Source organism: Squalius cephalus (genome assembly GCF_949319135.1).
Source record: "Squalius cephalus genome assembly, chromosome: 21".
In the NCBI taxonomy this organism is placed as follows: domain Eukaryota; kingdom Metazoa; phylum Chordata; class Actinopteri; order Cypriniformes; family Leuciscidae; genus Squalius; species Squalius cephalus.
In genome coordinates this window covers 13,537,059-13,560,722 of record NC_137142.1, presented here as the reverse complement: position 1 = coordinate 13,560,722, position 23,664 = coordinate 13,537,059, and the positions used below count along the sequence as shown (strand labels likewise).

The 23,664-nt window shown below is 37.0% G+C and overlaps 1 protein-coding gene and 1 long non-coding RNA gene across 2 annotated transcripts in view; both read right to left on the bottom strand.

Moving 5' to 3' along the window:
- Positions 1–10,464, bottom strand: part of LOC307148710 (zinc finger matrin-type protein 4) — a 126,310-nt gene extending 115,846 nt beyond the window's left edge. Inside the window, 2 exon segments of the mRNA XM_079854425.1 lie at positions 10,076–10,080; positions 10,083–10,464. Of these exon segments, the coding sequence (XP_079710551.1) occupies positions 10,076–10,080; positions 10,083–10,137 (60 nt within the window). The 5' untranslated portion in view covers positions 10,138–10,464.
- An 11,827-nt stretch (positions 10,465–22,291) lies between these two features.
- On the bottom strand, positions 22,292–23,085 carry LOC307149494. The gene is made up of 3 exons (XR_013819569.1): positions 23,015–23,085; positions 22,433–22,526; positions 22,292–22,362 (listed from the first exon to the last, which is right to left on the bottom strand). It is a non-coding gene; the product is annotated as an uncharacterized lncRNA (long non-coding RNA).
- Between the last annotated feature and the right edge of the window lie 579 nt (positions 23,086–23,664).

Genomic DNA, 23,664 nt, shown 5'->3' with positions numbered 1-23,664 from the left:
ACTCTGTAGACATCAAATGGAGCTGAAACATTACATTTTATTGGACTGAACTAAAGCCCAAATCCAGAAAGGGACATAGCCTCTTCATTTTAGAAGTCTCCCACTCATCACTACTATAGACAGTCCCGAGTCTTTGACCTTCGGGAGCATTCCACTGTCTTTATACCTGCCAAATTCATCATGCCCATCAGTGGAAGCCCTCTGTGAGATTGGCCATATCTAGCAAAGATGAGAGATGAGAGATGGGGATGGCACAGCAACAAAAGCCTTCAAGCTGGATGAACAACCCCCCACCACAGAGCTACAGCATGTCAGTCCAAATAGGAATCAGAGCCACGAGAAACCCTCTTTCAAGCAGAGAAAGACACCAAAGAGCTAATGTCCCTCTGTTAAACTTGCAGCTTAATGTTTTGTGTAGGCTGTTAGTGTGTAGCGCAGATATATTTTCCACGATCTCGTCCATTATTCAGTTTGTGTGCGAGCTATTGCACAAACACCTCCGCTCTCCAGGGTTTTTTTGGTTCATTTCACAATGCCCTGGATACGGTCTGGGGCTAAATGTGGGCTGCAGCTGATATCGGAGCTTCCAAGAAAGGCTTTGAATAAATGCCTATTTACCCCACTTTCAAGATGACAGAGGATTAGCCCTGCTTGCTAAACCCTCTCTAGGAATGATGGGAAGCACACATCAGCTGTATATTAGATACATGCTCTCAAACGATAACGCTGAAAGTCTGTTTATTCGTGTATTTCCTAAAGGGAAACCATTAGCACTTTGGCCGAAGGGTTTGTTCATTATTCTGATATATTAATGTCAAAATGAAAAAAACTGAGACAGGAGCTTCTGAGAGGGTCATGCAACCTCAAACCTCGAGATAATACCAATATTGATTTCCATACTCCACACTGACTTCTGTTCACCAAGAGCTGGACGCTCTAAAATGCCACGCTCTTTCTATCACGTCTCTTGAGACGCAACCTTCAAATCTACGCGCAAGTCAATGTAAGCTTCCACCGACTTGGTCACTGAATTAGACCACCCTCCCTTAACAATCCTCCCTCCAAACAGATATCAACAAAACCGAACGCTCAAAATGACTGACATGCAGAAGCTGTCTCCAAATCTTCTGACTGGCTGAACAACAGCATCATGAACTATTTTTTTTTTGACGATGACAGGTGTGATATCTCAGGGCACCAATTTCAGTGATATCTGTCAGGGCATATTTTCTGTGTGATATTCCAGAAGAAAATCACAGCATCTTTGACTTATTGTTATCATGTGCATTATGATTATGTGTCCTTTTGAGACTCCAGGAGCGCTGTTTACTTCCAACAAAATCTTTTCTGCTTCATATTCCTTACTTTCTTAGGCACTTTAAAGTGCTCAGTTTAATTTAAAATGACAACTGAGTTTTATTCAAAGTCACACTCACATCACACTCCTTACAGACAAAATTCCCAAAAACTATTATTTAAGAGTGTTGCGGTCGTCAGGGACGAGGTGAGGCGAGGACATAATTTCAGCAGTTTTTATTTAACAAACACACAACAAAGATAATCCAGGCAGAAATCCAAACAAGAAACACAAATCCAGACAAGGCAGAGGGTGAAAAAAGCAGAAAAACTACTGAGACAACAAGGGTCTAACGAGGAACAGGTGAAGGTAATCAATCGCTACGGAAAATAAAAGTCATTAACCACCAAACAGGGGAAACGACAATTAGAGTTGTTTTGTATTTACTTAATACTTTTTTACATGCAATAATTTAAACGAAATCATTTATTTACATACTGCATTTATTTACATCTATTTAATCATCTCATCAACTGCTTTATGTATTGATTGTCATGCATTGCTGATAGAAAGTAAAATGCACAGTGAGTTTCATCAGCAAACCAGCGCTGATGTGGCATTGTATGCAGAACCAAAGCCTGAAACCTTTTTAGACTATACTTTTGCTGCATTGCAAGAACTTCATGAAATGCAAACTATACACTTTTTATTATCTGCCTGGCACAGGCTTGGACAGATAAAAAAAAATAATAAGAAGAATGGTCAGTTATCGTTAAGGATTTCTCTTAATTAGGATTAAAGCAAGATCATACTTAGTTTATATTTGTTTAGCCATAATTAAAGAATAATTAAGATAACTCGTTTTCACACATACAGTACCTTGTAAAGAGACTGTCCATTACATTAGGCTGTTATTTTAGAAAGATCTTACACATCTTAATTGAATGTGCTATAATACTAAAATGTCACGAGAATATGGCCTCAGTCAGCAATAAGACCAAAAATAGCCATGAAGCAATAACTGCAAAGATGCATTGCAGTAAAAAAAACTTTCATTTCATTCATTTTCTGCTCTTTACTGAAGCACCTTGCCATGCCCTTGTTTGTAAACCTGTCAATCACAGTATTCATTTTTCCTTCCTCTTTTCACCCCACAAAGCCAAATATACGACTGCCAGATGCCTGTAAAACCCACAGTCATGTGCGTCACTTCCTGCTGGGCATTTTGTGAATTTGAGTTTTCCTCATATGCAATTCTTGGAAAGGCATATGGGGATGAACCAGCTATGCCTACAGGACACCAGCATTTGAGGACAGATTCCATGATGTAGTGACAGCACAAAGACTGCGTCGCCCGCTGGGGTGCTGGCACATTGGGCTCCTCATGTGCCAGGAAACATGGAGCAGCCCTGAAGCCCCACGTCACTGGCTTTTACACCCTCATGGTTACCCTTTTCTCATAGGTTAAAGACAAAATTCACCCACAAATTACTGTACCATTACGGTCACATTTTAGATTATGGTCCAATTCTCACTATTAACAATGACTTTTGCCTCAATAAACTCCTAATTACTACTTATTAATAGTTAGTAAGGTAGTTAGGAATCGGGTAGGATTAAGGAATGTAGAATATGGTCATGCAGAATAAGGCATGTGCTTTATAAGTTCTAATAAACAGCCAGTATAATATGCATGCTAGTAATAAGCAACTATAGTTAATAGTAAGAATTGGACCCTTGAGTCATTCCAAACCCACATGAATCTCTTTCTTTCCTGGAATAAATGTCCTAATGGAAGTCTATTATTATACCCTCATGCTACAACATCGACACTGTCGTTGAACTTAAATGAATCAACATTGACTGAACTGTCTTGAGCGGAATGATGAAATCTTCATTAGAGCTGCTTTATACACTCTCAGAACAAAAGATAGGAGAAAATCTGTCTGTGGTACCCATCCAAAAGAACACTTTAGGTAATAATATGTGTACTAATATACACTCTTCAGGGGTAAATATGGTACAAAAGTATACCTTTTGAACAGTGAAAGCTGCTGTACCTTTTTTCTGAGAGTGTAGCTGAACTGAGTTTGCTTCATAGCTAACGAACTTTGCAACATTTACACGTTTATTGAACTAATTAGAGCTAAATAATGACACTTTTGTCTTTTTAGAGCTGCTTTATAGCTGGAATTGTATTAGTTTCATAATTTCATCATAAACTTTGAAAACATTAATACTATTATTTTCTTGTTTACTACAGTTAAGCTGTCTTGAAACATCTGTATTGTATAAAGTGCTAAATAAATAACTCAATACAAATGTATTAACACTTTTACAACTATAAAAATGGACCAAAGTGCAGTATGTAAAAAAGCATAAAAATCTAGCTGTACTTACAAGCATAAAATAACAACTTAAACAACAACAAAAGTCATATCATCCATCACATAAGTAAATGTGACTTGACTAGACAATACGTTTATGTTTTTTTTGTTGTTGTTGTTGTTGTTGTTTTGAAGTTCAGATTGCTGTTCACTATTAATAAATGGAAAAAAATGGCTAGTACATTCTGCTGCATTTCTCCTTTTGTTTTACAAAGTCATTTGAAACAACATAAGGATGAGTAAATAATAACATCATTTTATTTATTGAGTTATTCCCTTATGCGTTAGGCCATTTCAAAGAGATAAATCAGGGCTTTTTCTTCATTTTTCATTCCCTTTTTAGTGTTTGCTGCTCAAATTTCTAGAAGAACAAAGCGATGTCCTTTCCTCCAGCAGCGGTGGTGTGGCTTACCTTGAGGTAATATCATTAAAAGCGTAAACAAAACATTAGAGAGAGAGAGATATGGAAAGAGAACAAACAAAATCCTGTAACAAAGGCAGACTCGCATACCTTTCATCCAGTTGGTGCGTTCACACCAGAGCATGCGGTCTATGACTCAAAGCAGTATGAGCTGCAGCTCTCATTGGACATCTGAAGCATGAGTGACGAAAGACAGATAACATACAGAGCCGTCACCCCAGTCGCACGAGGGAGATCACAGCCAAAGCATAAGTATCTGAAGACTCAAACTCAAATATACTAGTTGTGCGCTTTTACTTTCCTACTGTGTGAGGCTATGCATTATTCTACATCATTTATATCGCAGTGCAATTCATTTTATACAAAAGTGTCACTAGCTGTGTTTCCATCCAATGTTGCGAATTTAACTTATGCGAAAAATGAGAATATTGCATAAAACATTTGCGAATAAAGCACCGTTTCCATCCAGTGAGGCAAAGACTGATAAACTGGCTCTAAATATCAATAGGAAGAATTGAAAAAGCTGCATTAGAAGCTACAGTATATAATAATTTCCGTATATAATTAATTACAGTAGTTGCAACTCGCACGCAGACGAAACGCAATAAACGCGATCATGTTATCTTGCTTTTGGATGCCTGCTCTTCGGGCTCCATTAAGTTTTTATGCGCATTTTTAGAATTTATGCACATCTTGGCGTTTTCATCCAGCGTTTTTTATGCGATCTCCCAAAATGCTGGAAACTGGTGGAATGGTGGAAATTCAGCACATCACATCACATCCAAATGCTGGTGGATACTGACAGGTGCTTTAGTGTAGATAGCTTCTTTGATTATAATGGGAGTGAATTCATGTTGGCTGTTGTGGCCAGTGTAGACACAATGTAACTGTAGGTTGTTTATGCCTGCCTAGCAACATTTAACTTTGTGCAATAATGGCGCCAATAGCCTTGTGGGTAGCGCCGACATATAGCGCAGTTGTACCTTCGGCGACTCCACCCCATGCTTCCTGTCTCATCTGCACTGTCCTATCTAATAAAGGCACAAAAACATAACTTTTAAAAAAAAACTTATAATATAGTACTTCTGTGTATATAGAAACACGCAACCATCTTTAGAAGTTTGTGTTTGAACTGTATATTTCTATGGCATCGCTGTCGAAGAGTAATTAAAAAAAAAAATTAGTTGGTGAAGTGGATTTACTTATTGTAGAGTTAATGACAGTTATCATGAGCATTGTAATGTTTGAAGCAGATGTCATAACAAATGTCTAGAAGGTCTATAGTATTCAACTGATGTAAGGTCAGACCGACATAAATCTTTGCATGCATTGGCTATTTTATAGTGGCTTCAATTTGTTGCTCTTCCAGTCATATTTTTATTCACTGTTTTCAGTCTTTTTAACTTTTGTTTTAGCATTGATACTAGATGTATTATTCATTTCTTGTAAATAATCTTACATTTTGGTTTACATCCTTGAAGTTCAAAAATAAGTCAAATAACAATGTCGCTTTCATTTTTAAAGTGTTTAAGTCACTAACTAAATTATCATTAATTGGTTTGGAAAAATGCCATATACCGTTCAGAAGTTTGGTATCAGATTAATGTTTTTGAAAGAAGCCTGCAAATATGGGAAATATTATGAACATTTTAAAATAACTGTTTTCTATTTTATTATATTTAAATGTAATTTATTCCTGTGATGACAATGCTGAATTTTCAGCATCATTACCCCATCTTCAGTGTCACATGATCCTTCAGAAATCATTCTAATATTCTAATTTGCTAGATAAATTTTTTTAGAATTCTTTGATGTATATACAGTTCAGAAGAACAGCATTTATTGAAATAGATTTTTTTTTTTAATATTAGAAATGTCTTTAATTCATCCTTGCTGAAATAAGAATATTAGTTTCTTTCCAAAAAAAATAATCAATTAATAAATAATAATCTTGTTGTCCCCAATCGTTTGAACAGTAGTGTGTGTGTGTATATATATATATATATATATATATATATATATATATATATATATATATATATATATATATATATGTATGTACACAGTATATTGTTACCATGCTAAAATCACTTACACAATGATAGATGTAGGTTATACTGCCTCTAGTGGACCAAATGGGTAAACAAATCTCAATGAATTACAAGGAGGATATCAGAGAATATGATATGATACAATACTTTTTTGGGGATCGGTAGGCATTGCCGAGTAACATTTACATTTTCTACAGAAAATATGACATAAAATAGATGTAAAATATAAAATAGAAAGCACAGAAAACATGCTTGATGAGCAAGAAAATGTTCACCACAGAACTCTGTGTCACCTCTCAAAGCTCTTGACACACTGGCTCACATTTTCATCTTATATTCCTGTTATCCAGCTTACATGCACACACACACACACACACACACACACACACACACACACACACACAAATACAAATGTTACAGTATCTACATCTTAGTTACCAAAGGAATTTCCAGCTGAAGCAGGGACTGACTATTTTATATGTCTCTGGTTAACAGGACATTGTCAGAAACCACAAAAAAAGCTCTTCAGCATTACATGATAGCATTAGTTTTAAAATAGATGTTGTTTAATATGCAAGCTCGGACTGCACACTCAAGAAGAAAAGATCAGATCTATCATTCGCACTGGCAACCTGCAGGATTTTACTTTTCAAATGTCTTTTCATTACATCTATAACAACATATCTCATAACTGTGACATGGGGGGTTTGCATATGATTAGTGTGAAAAATAATTAATTCAGTTCAGGAGATGTACCAAAGATGCGTGCTTTTGGATCGTCATGCCTGTTGCCATGGAGCAGTGTTGAGAATCTAGAGTGCATGGTCAGAAGAGCAGCCTGTCTTAGACAAAAAAACAAAAAAAACAAAAACAAGAAAGAAACAAAGAAAGAAAGAAAGAAACAAAGAAAAAGAAAAGACAGGAAGAGGCACATAATTATAACTCCCTCTGAGATTGAGCAATTATGTTTATTAGGCAAAAATATGGTATTTAAAGGAGGCCTCATGGGTTTTGACACCAAGCGCATTAAGGATAATTAGGGATACTCATATTGCTGCTATATCTTAACTTCACTTTTAGCACACAGGAATGGGTCATAGTGGTCATTTTCATAAAACAACTGAATAACAGCCTAATTATCCTTTAACCTCCTAGTTGATATAGAAAATATGTCGTTGTGCACATCCTCACAAGCTGCGGGTTTGCGTACACGCATTGCACACACACATATTAAAAGTCTATTTTAGGTCTGTTGTTATTTCTTGCATTGAGTCTCAGCAGGAGAGTCAGTGGCTCACGTATTGCATGGTACAGCAAATCATTTGCTCCATAAACTTCCCCCTGCGCACCAGCACCATATCTATCATTTACCGCTGACGGGTGTCACAGCTGCGAGAGAATCCCTGTTCACCATAGATAAAGCACAGAGGGCACAGGACAAATATATCTTCCTTATTGAAAGTCCAATGCACCTGCCATCCAGAGGTGTAAAGTATTAAACAATACAGCCAAAAAAAAAAAAAAAAACTAAGCAGATTTCAGAAGAATGGACTGTTGAACAAAGCATACGGGATTAACCCTACTGTAAATTCTAGTATTGAAATGATACATGATTTCAAGGGATTGTTTACTTACTCATGAAAAAAATGTAATTTCAAAATATATTTTTGGTGAATCACAGAGCTTTGGAGGAGGTGAAAATTCAGTGAATACTTAAAATGTCAGTGTGTTCCTCATAAAAAGTTACTGTTTGACTGATCACTTGCAATATAGCGAACGGATCACATAGACTATTTTATGGTGTTTGTTTGTGTTTTTTTGGAGCTTGACTGTGACCTTGTAAAACTTCTTGAAAAGTAGTCCTTCAGTTCTCCTTTTGTGTTCCACAGAAGAAAGAAAAATAGCAGGTGAGTAAATAATGACAGAATTTTCATTTTTAGGTGACCTCTCCCTTTAACAAATAGAGCTACTCTCATCCATTTTATCCATCTATTGTTGCATGCTGGTTTTTTTTCCACAAATTAGCAGAAAAGGCCAAACCCTTACTCAGCACAATGACACGAAAGACGGGAAACATATTTATGAAGGAACTGGATTAAGAAGTCAAAGAATGTTCAATTGTAAGTGCATTATTGCTCACACGTTCAACCAATCAGAATTCCGGAACTTAGTGTTTGATAATGTTATATGAAGAGTTCAGATGCAAAAGCCTCTAAGTGCCATCTGAAATGTTCTTAGAATGATCATTTTTTATCAAGCTCGTATATTTAAGTTCAGTAATTTCACTTAAATGACAATTAATAGGTCATTTCCATTGCCATTTAAGTGAAATTACTGAACTTAAATATACAAGCTTGATAAAAATGATCATTCAAGAAGAAAATTTCAGATGGCACTTAGAGGCTTTTGCATCTGAACTCTTCATATATATATATATATATATATATATATATATATATATATATATATATATATATATATATATATAATATTATATACAGTTAGTGTACAGTTGAATATTTAAGCATCTGTAAAATTAAAATATAAGTCAATTCATGCCTTACTATTAAGCTGCCCTGCCCGTTTTGAATACTACATAGCACAATGTGAAAGTTTATGGAAATATATCATAGATGAGCATCAGACAGCAGGTCTTACAAGACTGTAACAAATTTCTGACCCGAACCAAACAAAACACCCACACTGGACACACTTCTAATAAATGTCAGTTTAAAAGCAAAAGACAAGGCTGCAGAAACAGGAGTGTTCGAGTTAAAGTATGTAGTGTGTTGTAAATAACACTGTGCATGTAGTGTTGGCAGTATAGTGCACTCTGTGGACATTATGAATCAAGGTGGCAGAGGTTGAAGATGTCAGCATGGTTCTATTCTTTCAGTTAGTTTCAACCGGTCATAAAACAGACTTTACAGCACTCTGTCTACATCTGTGATAAATGGTAATGCTCACTTCTTGCTCATTTCAATCAACGGTGGATGAGACATATTCTGAATCTTGTTAACATGAACATGTTCTCAAGATTCTGCAGTAAAATGACACTGACAGGCAGGTCTTCTGCGGATGCGCTTATAAGAGTCTTAATGGATAAAGATCAATGTAATTTAAACTTTGACAATCTCAGGTTTCTCAACCCCTCAGAGTGTATATACTACTTCAACTTCAGTTTACTGCAGAGTCTGGCACTCAGACACACTGACCTGACACTAGTTTGAAGAAAAACATTAAAAGAAGATGCAAATGATACACTGATGAGTGAAAAGTTTGCTCTGAAAAATATCCGTAAAACTTGTTTTCTCTTGCATTGGTTAAGTATAATGGTTTCAAACACCAAGTTCAAAACCGTTGTAAATAAGGATATTTTAACTTAATTCAACAAAAATTTCAACTGAAAAGTTAACTGTGTTTGCCAAATCATTAGTTTGATATCTCCATTGTATGCTTTTTCGTTATTTTTGTGTCACATATTGTAGCCTACTATTTAAATGTTGCTATACAGTTAATACTAATATGTTAATTGTGGAAGATGCCCTTTTTTTACTTAAAAAAAAGGATATTCTTCTCCAATCAGAGTCGAGAAAGAGTAGATTCCCATGGTGGCAACTTAGTGTGACAACATGCCCCGCTGTCAATGTGCGTTCAACGATCTGTATCGCGTTTTTCCTGTTTATGGTGAACATGTTAAATAGCTTTTTGTATCCAAGACTCTGAGGTATGTGTAAATACAGATGTTTTCCACATCGATCCAACCCTGAGGAATATTTGCTGAAGTAAAAAGTGTGACAACTAGTCCCATTCTTCCCTATTTCTGTAAATAGCATCACTGTGAGGATCTCCTGCACTGAGTAGCTAAACTCTAACCGGCATCACCATCATCATTGTACTAGAGTGTATATGAGAATACCTTGAGCTAGATCTGATATGATCTACTGGAATCCGGCAGTCCAGATCCGTGACTATGATCATCAGCTGGAGTTAGAGAGAGATCGCACCTGTATCCAGCAAACTTCTTCTATTATCTCTCACGGCTCGGTTCGGAGCTCAAGCGGAGATACAGTTTCCACAGAACACTTTGGCGAAAATGTTGTAGCACCAATCCCGACAGTGTTTTATCATAATATGTGATCCACGCCGTTAATAAATAAGTGATGGTCGAAGAACGCAGAGAGGAGCGCGCGGCGACGCCATCAAACTGCGCGTAAAGCGAGAGCGAATAGATATAAGAGCGCGGGCACACACGTCAGTAATCCAGAGATACTACTTGCAGAGATATGGATTACACACACACACACAGAGACACGCGCGCGCGCGGGTATCATTCTCGCAGCTCATTTGCTATATCCTGGGCTCCCCTGTTGAGAAGAAACTGTTGGCTAACTAGCCTAGATACTTTTATATGTTATACTATATATAGGCCTATATACCTACCATGTTTGTTTTTGTATACCTTGGTAAAGTACATGGTAGCCTACTCCAAAGAATATAATGCCATGAATCATATAGGACCATGGTACGTTTTGTAAGTCACAATGACCATATTTACAGGCACATGATTCACATGTTTTTTTGACGTGTTACACTGCTATATCTGGAAATACTGGAGATACTTCATCTGGCCTTTTTCTTTCTTTCTTTTTTTTTTTTTTTTTTTTTTTTTTTTTTTTTTTTGCTGAAACCTAGGTTTTGTTGTTGTTGTTTTAATAAACTAGCCTGCTACAAAAAAATGTGATACTTAAATATCTAGAATTGAACTTGTAATATCTAATATCACCCAGAATTATCGTTGTTTGGACATGTACAGATAAATGAACATTTGCCAGATGTTGTGTTGAGATATCTAAAAACTTTAATATTAGTTTATTCATGGCATACATGACACTTAGTTCTGGAATCAATTACTGCGTTTCTGGTCATATTAATACAATCAACGCTTTGTGGAAGTGATTTGCATTCATTATTGAGGTTTATTTATAAGAGGTTTTTTTTTTTTAATAAAAATTCCATTTGCTTTTCTATGGTGTTTGCTGAGATTATTTAGATGGTGAAGCTTGACCACCACCATCTTAATAATGTCAAACAAAAACATGATGATTTTATATGATTGTCTCCTAATATTTAAATGGCAATTGATCATTAAACCCATGTTTTACCTGATGTCCCACTTTTACTGAACTCACCCTATTCTATTTATAGACCGTACAGCTATTATAACCTTGTATACACACATTCACAGGTATCTCCCTCTCTAATTCAGACTCCAAATAAGAAGTGTGACTGCTTCTAAATAAAACTTATTATACAGGCATAAATGTGTTTCTGTCTTCACAGTTTATTAACTCCATATTGAGCCGTCACTGTTTAATCACACAAAATCTGTTCGTGAAATTGTCACGTTTTTCCTGAGCACAAAAGCCTGCGCTGAATCTTAGAAATGAATGTCCTATTATAGTGTCTCAGCAGAAATGACAGCTGCTTTTGTAGAGCATCCAAACATTTCCATCCCATCACAATGCAAGCCAACTCATCCGAGGCGCCTGGTAATCGGTGATGCCGCTGTTCATTTGTCTCAAGTGTCATGTGTATATTCTGGCACTGGCAGATGCTCTTCATTGTTTTACTTTTTAACATTGAACTCTGTGCATTTGCTCTTCCAGACTCATTTTTAATGTCAAACTGCTTAAGATTAGATACAAAATATGGGGGTGTATATTATTTTATAAGACAGGTTTTGGTTGTCAGACATTAATATTGAGTTTGAAGTCTATATGTAGGGTATAAAATACAGTCATCTGGTCATTACTGCAAAATAATCCATGACAGGGTGATCAGGGCCCTAACGTGAAGCAATTGCAACTCAAATATTGATTTAAGTTGTAAAAAGCAAGAAATAAAGTGCTATAAGGCACATGAAAATAAACTGCAGAAAGCAGTTGCTGGGGACAACAATAAGTTATTCAGTTTAGCAGTCAATATACAAATATATTTCACTATTGAAACAAGGCTCATATAATGGTTTGCTGATCTCTCCAAGCCAGGTTTAATGATTTGTGGACACTTTTTAGCTAGTTAAACTGGAATCAACGAACTGACCAGTTAACAGCATTTTGTTTGGGCAGGCTTGAGAACAGCAGATCAGCTTAAACCAGCTTAGCTAAGATGTTTATAAATATATATTTCTATTAGTGACGACATTTGATTTGATTTGATGCAACTTCATCAGAGCTTTTCTGCTGTCTGTGTTTGTCACTAAAGATTGAGTTTCCACCAATGATCCAGATTAGGCTGGTGCATCACCAGAAATGAAGCTTCAGCATAAGTTCTGCCAGGAAGACTTAATTACTACGTCACTTATCGTCACATCTATCCAATCATGTCCTTATACTTGCTGTATAAAAAAAACGGTACTTACACATGTTTGAGTTTGCAGATGCTGACGCAACAATCAGCTCCACCCTCCCCACCACCACCAGGATGGTCCTGTCTATACCTTCCGAGGGGTCGGCTGCGCCCCTGCCTTCATCTTCAGGCAGGAAATGCGGATCCGCTACCCTCGGATTATGCAATACGGACGGGGCCTACGCCAAAGAACTTTATAAATTATTACTTGCTGGGCTGTCAATAAATGTATGCTTTGTTGCATTATTATTTCTCCCGAGTCTTTCTGGTAGAACTGGATATTGAAGTTGCTCAATAAGCATCATAACAGCGAAAACTGCTATAACTGCTGTTATTGATGATAACTTTTTTATATTTATTGAATAAGTAAACTTCATTACAACAAACTTCCAAGTGTCTTTTCTTAACTGAGACCACAATAATGTCTGTAGGCCAAATCCCGGAAGCTAGTTCCATCATCAACCTAGACAATGTTTTTTTTTTTTTATTGGGCTTTTGGTTAAATGCTTGAAATAATGTCTGTGGAAAACACAAGCTCATGATTTTTTCACGTTTTATTCTACGATATAACATACATTAATAATACCCTTTTGTGGTTGTTTTTTTTTTTAAAGCTTTACTTGTCTTGTAAAAGGCAGTTGCTAACAAGTGGCTAAATGAGACTACAGCCACTACAGCCTTTTCACTAGTTCGCTTTCACAGCCTTGTTGTGTTTATAATCACACTCTTGCAAACTATTAGAACTTGAACTTTCAGGGAAATATAAGAATGAAAGAGATGTTGGAAGCTTAGTGTGGCAAGCATGGCAGGCTGCGAGGGAACAGAGCGAGGCCGTTGATGCGAGTGTTAATGAGCACACACTGGTCTCGAGTCCCATGGAGAAGCTCTGAAAGGACAAAAGGAGAAGTGACAGTGAAGGACAAGAGAGGACCAGGTCTGGACTTTATGTTGGTGTTTTGTTTTAGTTTATGCAGCAGTTGTCAGTGAGGGTCTGGTGCTTTACTTTTGTTTTGTTGTTTATGTTTATTTCATTATTGAAGTTATGTTTAACCTTCAGTGGTTCCCACCTTCTCTTTCTCTGAACTTAAACATTGTTACAGTAGTGCTGAAACCCGGGATGAAAAAAGAGGAAAGCGCGGTCAAGTAGAGCCCTTGCCGGTAGGGGTGTAACGATACCCTCATGTCACGATTCGATACATATCCCGATACTGATCTCACGATACAATATTACTGCGATACTCAAAGACATATGGTAAAAGGTTAACAAAACTGTTGATTAAAAAGCTACATTTGGTATTACATTATGGGTGTAAATGAATGGGCTTAGACGTGGTGCTGGTAACCCAATGATAATGGTGACACCAGAATAAAAATATTCATTATTTTGAAGCTGAAAATACAGAATTATGTTAGACGAATATGCTTGCACTCTCTGTCACTGACTAGATATTTTTAAAATAATGTAGGCCACTTTTTACTGGTAACATAAGACATTTGGCATTATCAGGACCCACAGATATTCCCACATTGCATTATTATACATTATATTCAACATTATATATAATGTAGTACTGACACTAAAACTCTGTAAACTTGAATTTTTTTCTCACAAAGTAATTTTTATTTTGGGTGAACTATACACAATATATATTGTCACTATCCACGATGCATATTGTTGCATTTTTGTATTGTGATATATACTGAGCGAGGCCTGTGGCATGAGTGTTAATGAGTCACCTGTTCGCCACACCGGTCTTGAGTCCCACAAAAGAGCTCCGGAAGGATCGTTTTGTTGTTTATTTTTATTTTATATTAAAGTTATGTTTAATATTTGCCGGTTCCCTCCTCTTTCTTCCCTGAACTTGAACATTGTTACCCTTAGTGATGGTGATGTTGAAGTCATGCGACTGAGGTGTAGTTCGTTTATAACCTGGTTAGCTTTTGACTTCTGCTGATTGTATTTGCGCTTCAAAATTCATATAAGTTGTGTTCATTTGTAAAGATTATCACAATGAACAAAATGTGTACAAATCATAAGCTTTTGTTAGTCACAGACCTTATTTTCTGCAATAATCCAAAAGCCAATGGAAAAATCCTAATGGGTTTCTATCGAGGGAACCAGGGTGATGCTACCTTCCAAGTTGGCCTACACAAATCCTTTCACCACTCTATGCTTGTAGTCCGAAGGCTTCATGAACTATATCTGTTTTAATTTTTTCTTTGCAATTTCTTATGTTTGGTTTCAAAAGGGGGGCATGGTAACAGGTTCAAGTGTGTAATTTTTGTGCCAGTAGGGTTACCTAAAAGAATTGGTTTCACTTTATTTTGATGGTTCTTTTAACACATTCGGTTGACTATAAGTAATGTTGCACCTACATGTCTACTAACTCTCATTAGAGTGTTAGTAGAGTACTAGTAGACTGGGTTAAGGTTAGAATAAGTTGACATGCAGCTGCAAAGATACTAATAGTCAGTAGAATGTCTGTTGGAGGACCATCACAATAACAAGTTAGCAGATATTAAGCAGACAGTGTACTGGTACTCTAATGAGAGTTACTGTAGTTGACATGTAGTTGTAAAGTTACTTATAGTTAGTAGAATGTTCAAAAGGGACCATCAAAATAAAGTGTTACCAAATAATTATTATGACGGTTTCCCAAACAATCCATTGAGATGGATACGGTAGAAATATATAACATACAGATCAGTTTTAAAGCGTTATACTTCTTTGCAAGTATGTGTCTGTACACGCATGTTAGTTTGCACCCAGAAATGTCCTTGGCATTTACTCTCTCTGTGTCTCTGAATCAGCAGGGAAGAGGCCGTGTGTCTCTCACATGCTTGTGCTGCAGGACAGAGTCAGAGGTGGAAGCCAGTCTGTCTGGACAGTGGTTGAAATCCGATGACAGCCGCTGAGAGCAGGTGCTGCCAAACGCCGGCCCGGTGCCGAGACGAGGTCAAACAGGACTCGTTACGCGCTGCTTGTATCCCGCCTTACGTTCCTTAGATCTGATGAGACAAGGATCCAGAAACAGCTCATTAGACTGCAGGAGAGAGATTGAGTTCCAATCCGCTCTCGTTTGGCTTCTAAAACAGTGATCCAGCGTGCTTAATGGACTGAGTGTAATAGCTGCAGGGCTGAAGCACACTACTGTCAAATGCACATATATTTTCATTTTTAGAAGTTTTAGCAAATTACCTCAGTTGATGGCACTTAAACCATGGTGCTTCTGTGGCTCAGCTGTTTGTTTATTTTCTGTAGCTGTTATACATTAGTTTAGATTGTTATTTTCAGTGTTGTGGAAAGTTACTTTTAAAAGTAATGCATATTGCGTTCCTCCCTAAAAAAGTAACTTATTGAAAGTAATGTGTTAGCATTGCTTTTTCTCATCTAGGCTGGGCTTATAAAAATATAAAATAAGTTAAAATATTAACTTATATTTTACTTAAAATATTAGCTGCACCTTTACTACACCTTTAAAGTAATGTGTGACTTAACTAGTTACCTGAAAAAAGTAATCTGATTACATAACTCATGTTACTTGTAATGCATTACCCACCAATGGCTATTCATTCAACAGACCTAAAAGAGGATGCCATTTACAAATAAATGTGAATTTCCTTCAGTGCCTATTTCTATGTCACTATTGAGGCTATTGAAGTGGAGTAGTGGAGGGTGATGACATTGCATATTAATTACAGACCAACACATTCATCTGTCTGTAAGTTTGAAATGTGATAGGTTTATGTTAGTAATTCTTGACACATCCAGTCCAAGACTGAATGTCTTTCATAGTGTGGTCATTGAGAGCTATGATAAATCTAATGCATTTATCTCCAACAGCTGTTTGGGTTTACAGCTCTTGGCTACAAGCATGGAGAATGTCCCACTTCAACAGACACCTGATATAGGAATGAGACCTGTCAATCACCTGTCTGCATGTAAATTACCTGAGCTCTGAGATATGATGCTGTGCTGTGTGTATGTGTGTGTGTGTACTGAAGAAGCTTGATATTTTATTCAAGCTTCAGGCCCTCATCAAAACGTTTCATTAAGTTTTCTTCCCTCACACTGAGAGGTAAACATGTGGAGAGGAGAAAAATTAACAAGATTTCAACTCACGCTGTGAGTTTCACTGTAATGCATAAGTCTTCTGATTCCAGTTACACCCATTAGTGTGAAACATTAATTTTCAGTCAAAGGCATGTATTGTCTATTAACTCTTTCAGTGACCCTATAACCAGGGGTTTGAATAAACCAAACATCAAGTAAAGATATTTCATTTATCATACACTAGGCATGCTGGGCATTAAAATGATTATAATTTTATTTATTTATTTAAATCAATTGCATTTGAACAACCAGAGATCACTATTCTTTTTTTTTTTTTTTTTTTGAAAAGAGCAACTTTGATATTTTTGATAAGAACTTCTATTGTGTTCCAAGTAAAAATAAATAAATAAATAAATAAATAAATAAAAATTTGTAAACAACATGAGGGTCTACGACTTCTCCCCTGCAGAGGAGTCTAAAGGTCAAGTTTATCCTCAGGAGTATCTCAGTAGATCAGTGGTTTTAAAGTTTTTAATGTTATTTTGTATTTTTGCTTCAACAATTGTTATATTAACACTAACAGGCATTGCAGATATTAGTCCTTTACTGGATTTCTGCCATGCTGGTCATTAAGCACTGGTGTCTTCTGCCATCTAGTGCATAGATCAAGATACTGCAATACCAGATAACAGCTGAATACTTTAGTCTATGATATAAAAAAAAAGTCTTAATATATGATGTTGTTTTTCCTCAAGTAATTTTCTCTTGTTTATAGATGTTTAGATATTTTTTACTGGATACTAGATACATTTTTGCAGTGCATTGACAGTCTATTTAGGAGGGACTTCAAACTGGCTAAAATGGAAAACAAGGGATGAAACCTCCCTCTCTTTTCCTCCTTTCCTGACTTAAAGTCAGCATGAAACGGAAGTTGCGATAGTCTTTTCTTCCCTATTCTGATGTATATCAACAGAGTAGAAAAATGAAAAAAAAAGGGGGCTGGAATTGATTTTGTCCAACGGGAATTGATTGAATTAATTGAATTTGCTTTTGATGCAATCTCATATGAGTGACAGGTTGTCATGCCCTCGCCCGAAAAACACATCTTCAATCAAAGAGATGTCATTGCAATATACTAATAAGCAACTTATTTTGATTAAAGATTACGATTTGCTGCCAGATGGTGTAGTTACAGAATCTACCAACAGGTTCATACTAACCAGACAAATCCTGGAACCCTTGCTTACCAATGGTAAAAAGACAAATTTGCAGTTAACTTTTCTATTCACCGGGGGGAACTAGAGAGCTTTGCACAAAATTCTGCTCATTGACATGTAAATATCCTGAGACAGAACAGCAGTCTGGCGTTTCACTGAGTTCTATCATTAATAATTTTCTGATCTGCTAAAGTCAGTCAAATATTTCCACCTTTCATGAAACAGACTTCAACCAAAAATCCCAACTCAAATCCCACCCAATTATTAAAAATGCAGTGTGTACGTGAGCCAAGGTTTGCTCATAAACATCCCTTGAAGAATCTTGGCCATTCCAGACGATTTAACCTACTACGAAACACAACATATTTGCTATTCAGATGTTTTAGGAACAAGTAATGATGTTTCAAGTTTTGTCATTGCCTAATGAGATGCATGATAGGCTGCTTTCAATGCTTCACAAAGGAGTGCTTGCTGCTGTCCTGACTTAAGGTCAAACTCGTTGCCTGCGTTCTTCCATGGCCGGATAGACTCTAGTTTCTAACCGTTAGAGTCTGCTGGATGATGAAGTAATGAGCCGATATATCTGGAAGCAGTGGCACAGAACTCAGAATGGACTTGTGGAACAGTAAAAGGTGAAGTTGAAAGTATATTTTTACAGATATTTTATGGTCCTCTGGAGTGCATCATTTGACTGCCGTCTTTCATTTCTTCTATTCTGATTTTTTTGTGTCTCTAACTCTTTGCTGCATTGTTTCTGGGAACATTTCAGACATCCCCAATGACCCCAGGAGGACGTTCTATAAAACCAGTCTATAAAAATAATGAAAAGGGGACAAAAACATGCAGTTTGTCACACCTGGCTTTCCGTCCAGTTGAGCAAATGGTTCATTTTACAAATCATAAATTGTTATTCTGTGGTTGGAGAGAGACAAAGACATTTATGTGGGTTCTTTATAGTGTTGCATATATTGTTGCTCACGCTAGCATTGCCATGTTGGCATTGATGTTTGGACGTGGCCTTAACACCTCTATGTTTGGCAGAGACTCTAATTGCATTAGTGGTTAGGGGAAGCGGATTCCCTGGGGTTGATGTTTGGGTCAACAGCTCTATGGTTAGAGGTGAAGGCCATAAATGCTTCAGCAGGATGCTGCTCAGTTTGGTTGGTAAAACCATTAAACTTGATTAGCGCTGAGTGCTAAGAGCGTTATCATCCTAATTCAATAGCTATCATTTTCAGAGAACATTTTACAGGGATTTCCTTGCAGATGATCGGACATTTTTAGATTTGTGTATCTGTGTTTTCTCTCTGGGAATGTAAGTAGGTTTAATTACGTATGTGCTTTAATAATGTTAGATGATGGTGCATCCAAAAACAATTCTTGTTGGCTTAGCATTAACAGTGTAAATCTGTGTCAATGTATTTGAGTGATGGAGTGTTAAAGGTGCAGTCTGTAAGAATGACAACTAGTGGTCGAAATAGGTACTGCAGTCCAATTCAAAATACCGGAGATCGGCCCTGTCCCAAATGGCACACTCTGGACTTGTCACACTTTGGTGACGTCATGTAGTGCAGAACTATAAGGCCCTTGGTGCGAGTCCATGAGAGCATTGAGAGGTATTTTTGGGACAGACTCGATCGTCACGCCGGAAATAGGAAGACGGTCTGGTTGTTTTTGGACAGGAGCTGCAGGTTCGGGTTGTTGTTGTTTTTACCATTGTGTTTGCGAGATGGCTTGCCATGCAGAGAACTCATATTTTTAATTATTTTTTGTGCATACAAAAGCTCATGTTATGCACGGAGGAAAGGATAAGGAAATAAAAGTTATTGACTTTGTAGCTAAACGTTATAACTTGTCAAAAGTCGTTTAAAGTGCATTAAGTCATTTTAGTATTTGATTTACAGGTCAGCCATTTGATTCGATATACGGGATAGAGCTATGCCGGTGCTTCACATTTATTTTGATGCAGAACGACACGCGTCCTGACTACCGTCTCAACAGACAATCAATCAATGGTCTTATTCAGATTCTTCTGGAAATGACACAACAGGACCATGGATGGGGACAGCACTTGGACGTGCTTGTTTTTGTGTACTGGCTTGCACACGCATTGTCGTACAGAGTTACATTATGCACATTTTCTATTCCAAAATCAACTGTGTGCAGAGTTGTGCATAAAATTTCCCATCAAATAAAGAATGTAGTGGCAGCAGGCAGGGTCATTTGCTATCCTCTCCCAGGCCAAATAGAGTTGGCCATGGATTTGCACAACTGGCACGGCATCCTGCGTTCCAAAAGGCTGTTGGAGCAATTGATGGCTGCCACATCAGGATCAAGACACCAGGACGCAATAAAGAGGATTATTTTAATCACAAACAGTTTTATAGCATTCAACTGCAGGCTGTTTGTGATTCAACGGGTCATTTTCTGAATTTTTTTTTTTTTTTTTTTTTGGCTACCCAGGATTTGTTCTTGACACATGTGTTTTTAAAAACAGTCCACTTTACTACAATGCTGAGTATCCTCCACCTGGTTATTTTCTTCTTGGTGATGGTGGGTATCCATGTATTGATACGCCCATTTGCGTTGTCACACCATTTAAGATGCCCTTACAAGGACCAGTGCAGGAGAGGTTCAACATTAACGGGCCTCACAATTATTGAGCGAGCTTTCGGAATGATGAAAGCAAGATGGAGGAGAACATTGTTCTCAGCTTTGGAGGTGAAAGGGCTTCTGCACTGAAGTAGTGATTGCATGTGCATTCCTGCATAATGTCTGTTTAACGCATGGTGATGTGCTTGAGCCTGATGATGCAGAAGATGCTGACCTTCTCCTGATGCAGCAGTTTTTGTGGATAGGTCTGTAGTCCAGTTAAGGGACAGGCTGGCTGCACGGGTTTCTGCTCCTGTTGGTGTCCAACTTCCACTGATGGAGCATGATTACACTCTGTGATTGAGCAGAACAGATGCTATTCTTTGATGTCCTTGTTGGAGAGTTTATTTAATTTTAGTTATTAATATATTTTTATATGGGGTTAATTCCTTTGAATAGTACTGTTGAGAAAGAAAATACTTTGTATACATGTAACTCATTTTTTTATTGTACATAATTGTATTTTATTTATTTTGATTGCACTTACAAAACTGAAGAACTTTATTTTAACTGGTGACACTCAGTGACTGAGCAAAAATGATTTTATTATTTGTTTTACAATTACTGCAATTATTGTGTTATCTTGAAGTGCCTTTTGATTATTGCCTTTGGATAGTTGAAAAAGAAAACATTTTGTGTACATCTACCTCAGTTTGTATTGTACATGTTGAAGAACATTTAATATTGTGCACTTTATAAAATTGTATAACTTTACTTTCCTTTACTTGGTGGCAGTTACATTTGTTTCACTTTATTAATGGAAAGGCTTCTTATTTTTGTAAATAATTTTCAATAAATTGTTATACAGTTCCTTTTACGCCTTGATTTTAAGTTACCTAAATAAATTACACAATTCAGTGACACGGTCAGTGTTATTACGCATCTAATGCAGTTATAGCTGTTTTTATATGTGAATTATCATCATCCAAACAACTGATTATAGAAGAGGGGACTATAATCAAATCAGGGGACTATATATCAAACCTTTAAACAAAACTTACCACAAAATGTTCTAAGACGGGCAGTTTTCTTGTACATTTGCAATGTGAAGATAGGACATTTACTTTGTTAATAAATGTGTCGGTACCATTGCATGTAGAATAGTTTCTAACATCACCAAGGACATATATTGTTCTGCTTTTTAAAAAGTAGGCTGGACACAATAAAAGCGAATTATAATTCTCAAGAATGTTTGTTTAATATATATAAAAACCCAAAACAGTATAAAACAGTAGCGATTTCCTTTATAACTTCAAGTGAAGTAAGCTCGCTTCGCCTCTTTCTTTTTGTGGGGCTTTTACCCTTTCCTCCACTTGGCCTGGAAGATGGTCCAGGAATCTCTTCTTCAGCCCCTGATGATCCTGGTTTTACTGCATCCTGCACTTCTGGTTCTGAAAAAGAAGGGGTAGAGGGAGGCTGCAGGCAGTCTGCAACTACAGCACTTGAGGGACCTGCCATATCTGATGGGGAAATTTGTGCACTGGGACCAGAAGAAAAGCTGGCCACAGGCAGCACGCTTGGTCTTTGGCCAATGGCTGAATGCATGGCCTCAAAAAAAGGCCATGATGCTGCTGTCACCTCCCCTTCATCTGTTCCAGATCCTGTCTTGGGCAGGCACAAATCCTATTGCAGTATTAATATTAATATTAATATTAACAAATGTTTATAGAAAAAAATTGTTCTCTGTAAATATTACAGCTTAAACTCGTATATTTTGGCCTCAAATCTGTAACCATTACATAGTTGTGTTTGTAGTGGGTGTATTGAAAATACTTTATATTTTCTTTTAAGGTTTTCCCTTTTTTTTTTTTTTTTTGGCTTGCTGCATGGGGATTGAGTTGGCCTTGCAGTCCCATATCCTTAATAATCTCCCTAACAGATATAAAAAAGATATGTGTAAACAGTGTTCAATACCAAAGTGCTGAACACAATTCACACTTACTCAAACACTTGAGCAGATGCGTACCTCATGCTTGTGAAAGCCTTATCCCTCTCCATACGGAGCCGAATAAACTGAAAGGTCATCTCATCAGTCCCTTTATTAGATAAATATCACAAATATTATATACAAATATTATACTATTTAGCATCGAGAACAGAATTTCTTTTCTTTTCCCAAATCTTATCTCCATGTCAACTACACAGCCTGCTTTTGCTTATGCCACCTGGGCATTAGACAATAGATACATGCTTATTTAAATGATGTATACAGTTGTAATGATACATAATGTTCCATTTGAACTAAGATTATAATTTTAACACATAATGAACATGTGCGTGAGTTTCAGATGAATTTACAGGTTTAAATATTCATACTACGTTTACATATGACTCAGTAAAGCCCTGACATTCGGTTCTATAATGAATCATAATGCGATCGTATTATTCAACGCACAATTATTATGTTTGAGACATCTCAAAACACATTGAGATGTACTGGTCGATGACCATAATGTTTGTATAAACTGTAGGTAACAACTGGTAAAATGTACACCTAGGTCATAAAAACCGTAATGATACTTACACTTAAATATTTTCTTCTCAGCCCTCAGCCATGTCAACAATTGTTTGTGAGCTAAATCTCCTCGCATTCGTTGTCTGATTGGCCTTTCGCAAGGATTCCTGGGTAGTTAAAGTGTGTGGAGCCTGCATCTATGCGGGCTTCGTGGAAGGCTGCTTCAAGGGTACAAAGGGGACGCTGCTGAGCACACTTCAGAGCGTTAAAATGTTGAATGGGACGGCCTACGGACTCGTAGACTCAGCGAGCACGCTTAATTTAAGTCCACGAGACCGAAAGTCCACATGAAGTGCGCCATTTGGGACAGGGCCGTTTCTTCCGCCCCCCCCTCCTCAGACTGGACGGCACTCACATGGGTCGCCAGTTTGAGAACAAGCAACAGGAACGAGCGCAATGGACAATGAAAATTGGCAAATTGGCAATCTGCAGTCTCACAGACCAAAACAAAATCAAACATTCCAGCCTGGAAAGGCCCATTTCAAACTAAAATAACTGGCTGTAGAAGTGTTTTTCAGAGAAACGAGTATGTGATTTCCTCAATATATGCAAACATATTATGGTATTTTTATGTTTTAGTAGAGTGAAAAAGTTACATTCAGCACCTTTAATGGAAACATCAGAACTCTGACCACAAAATACAGGATCAGATCTCAAGG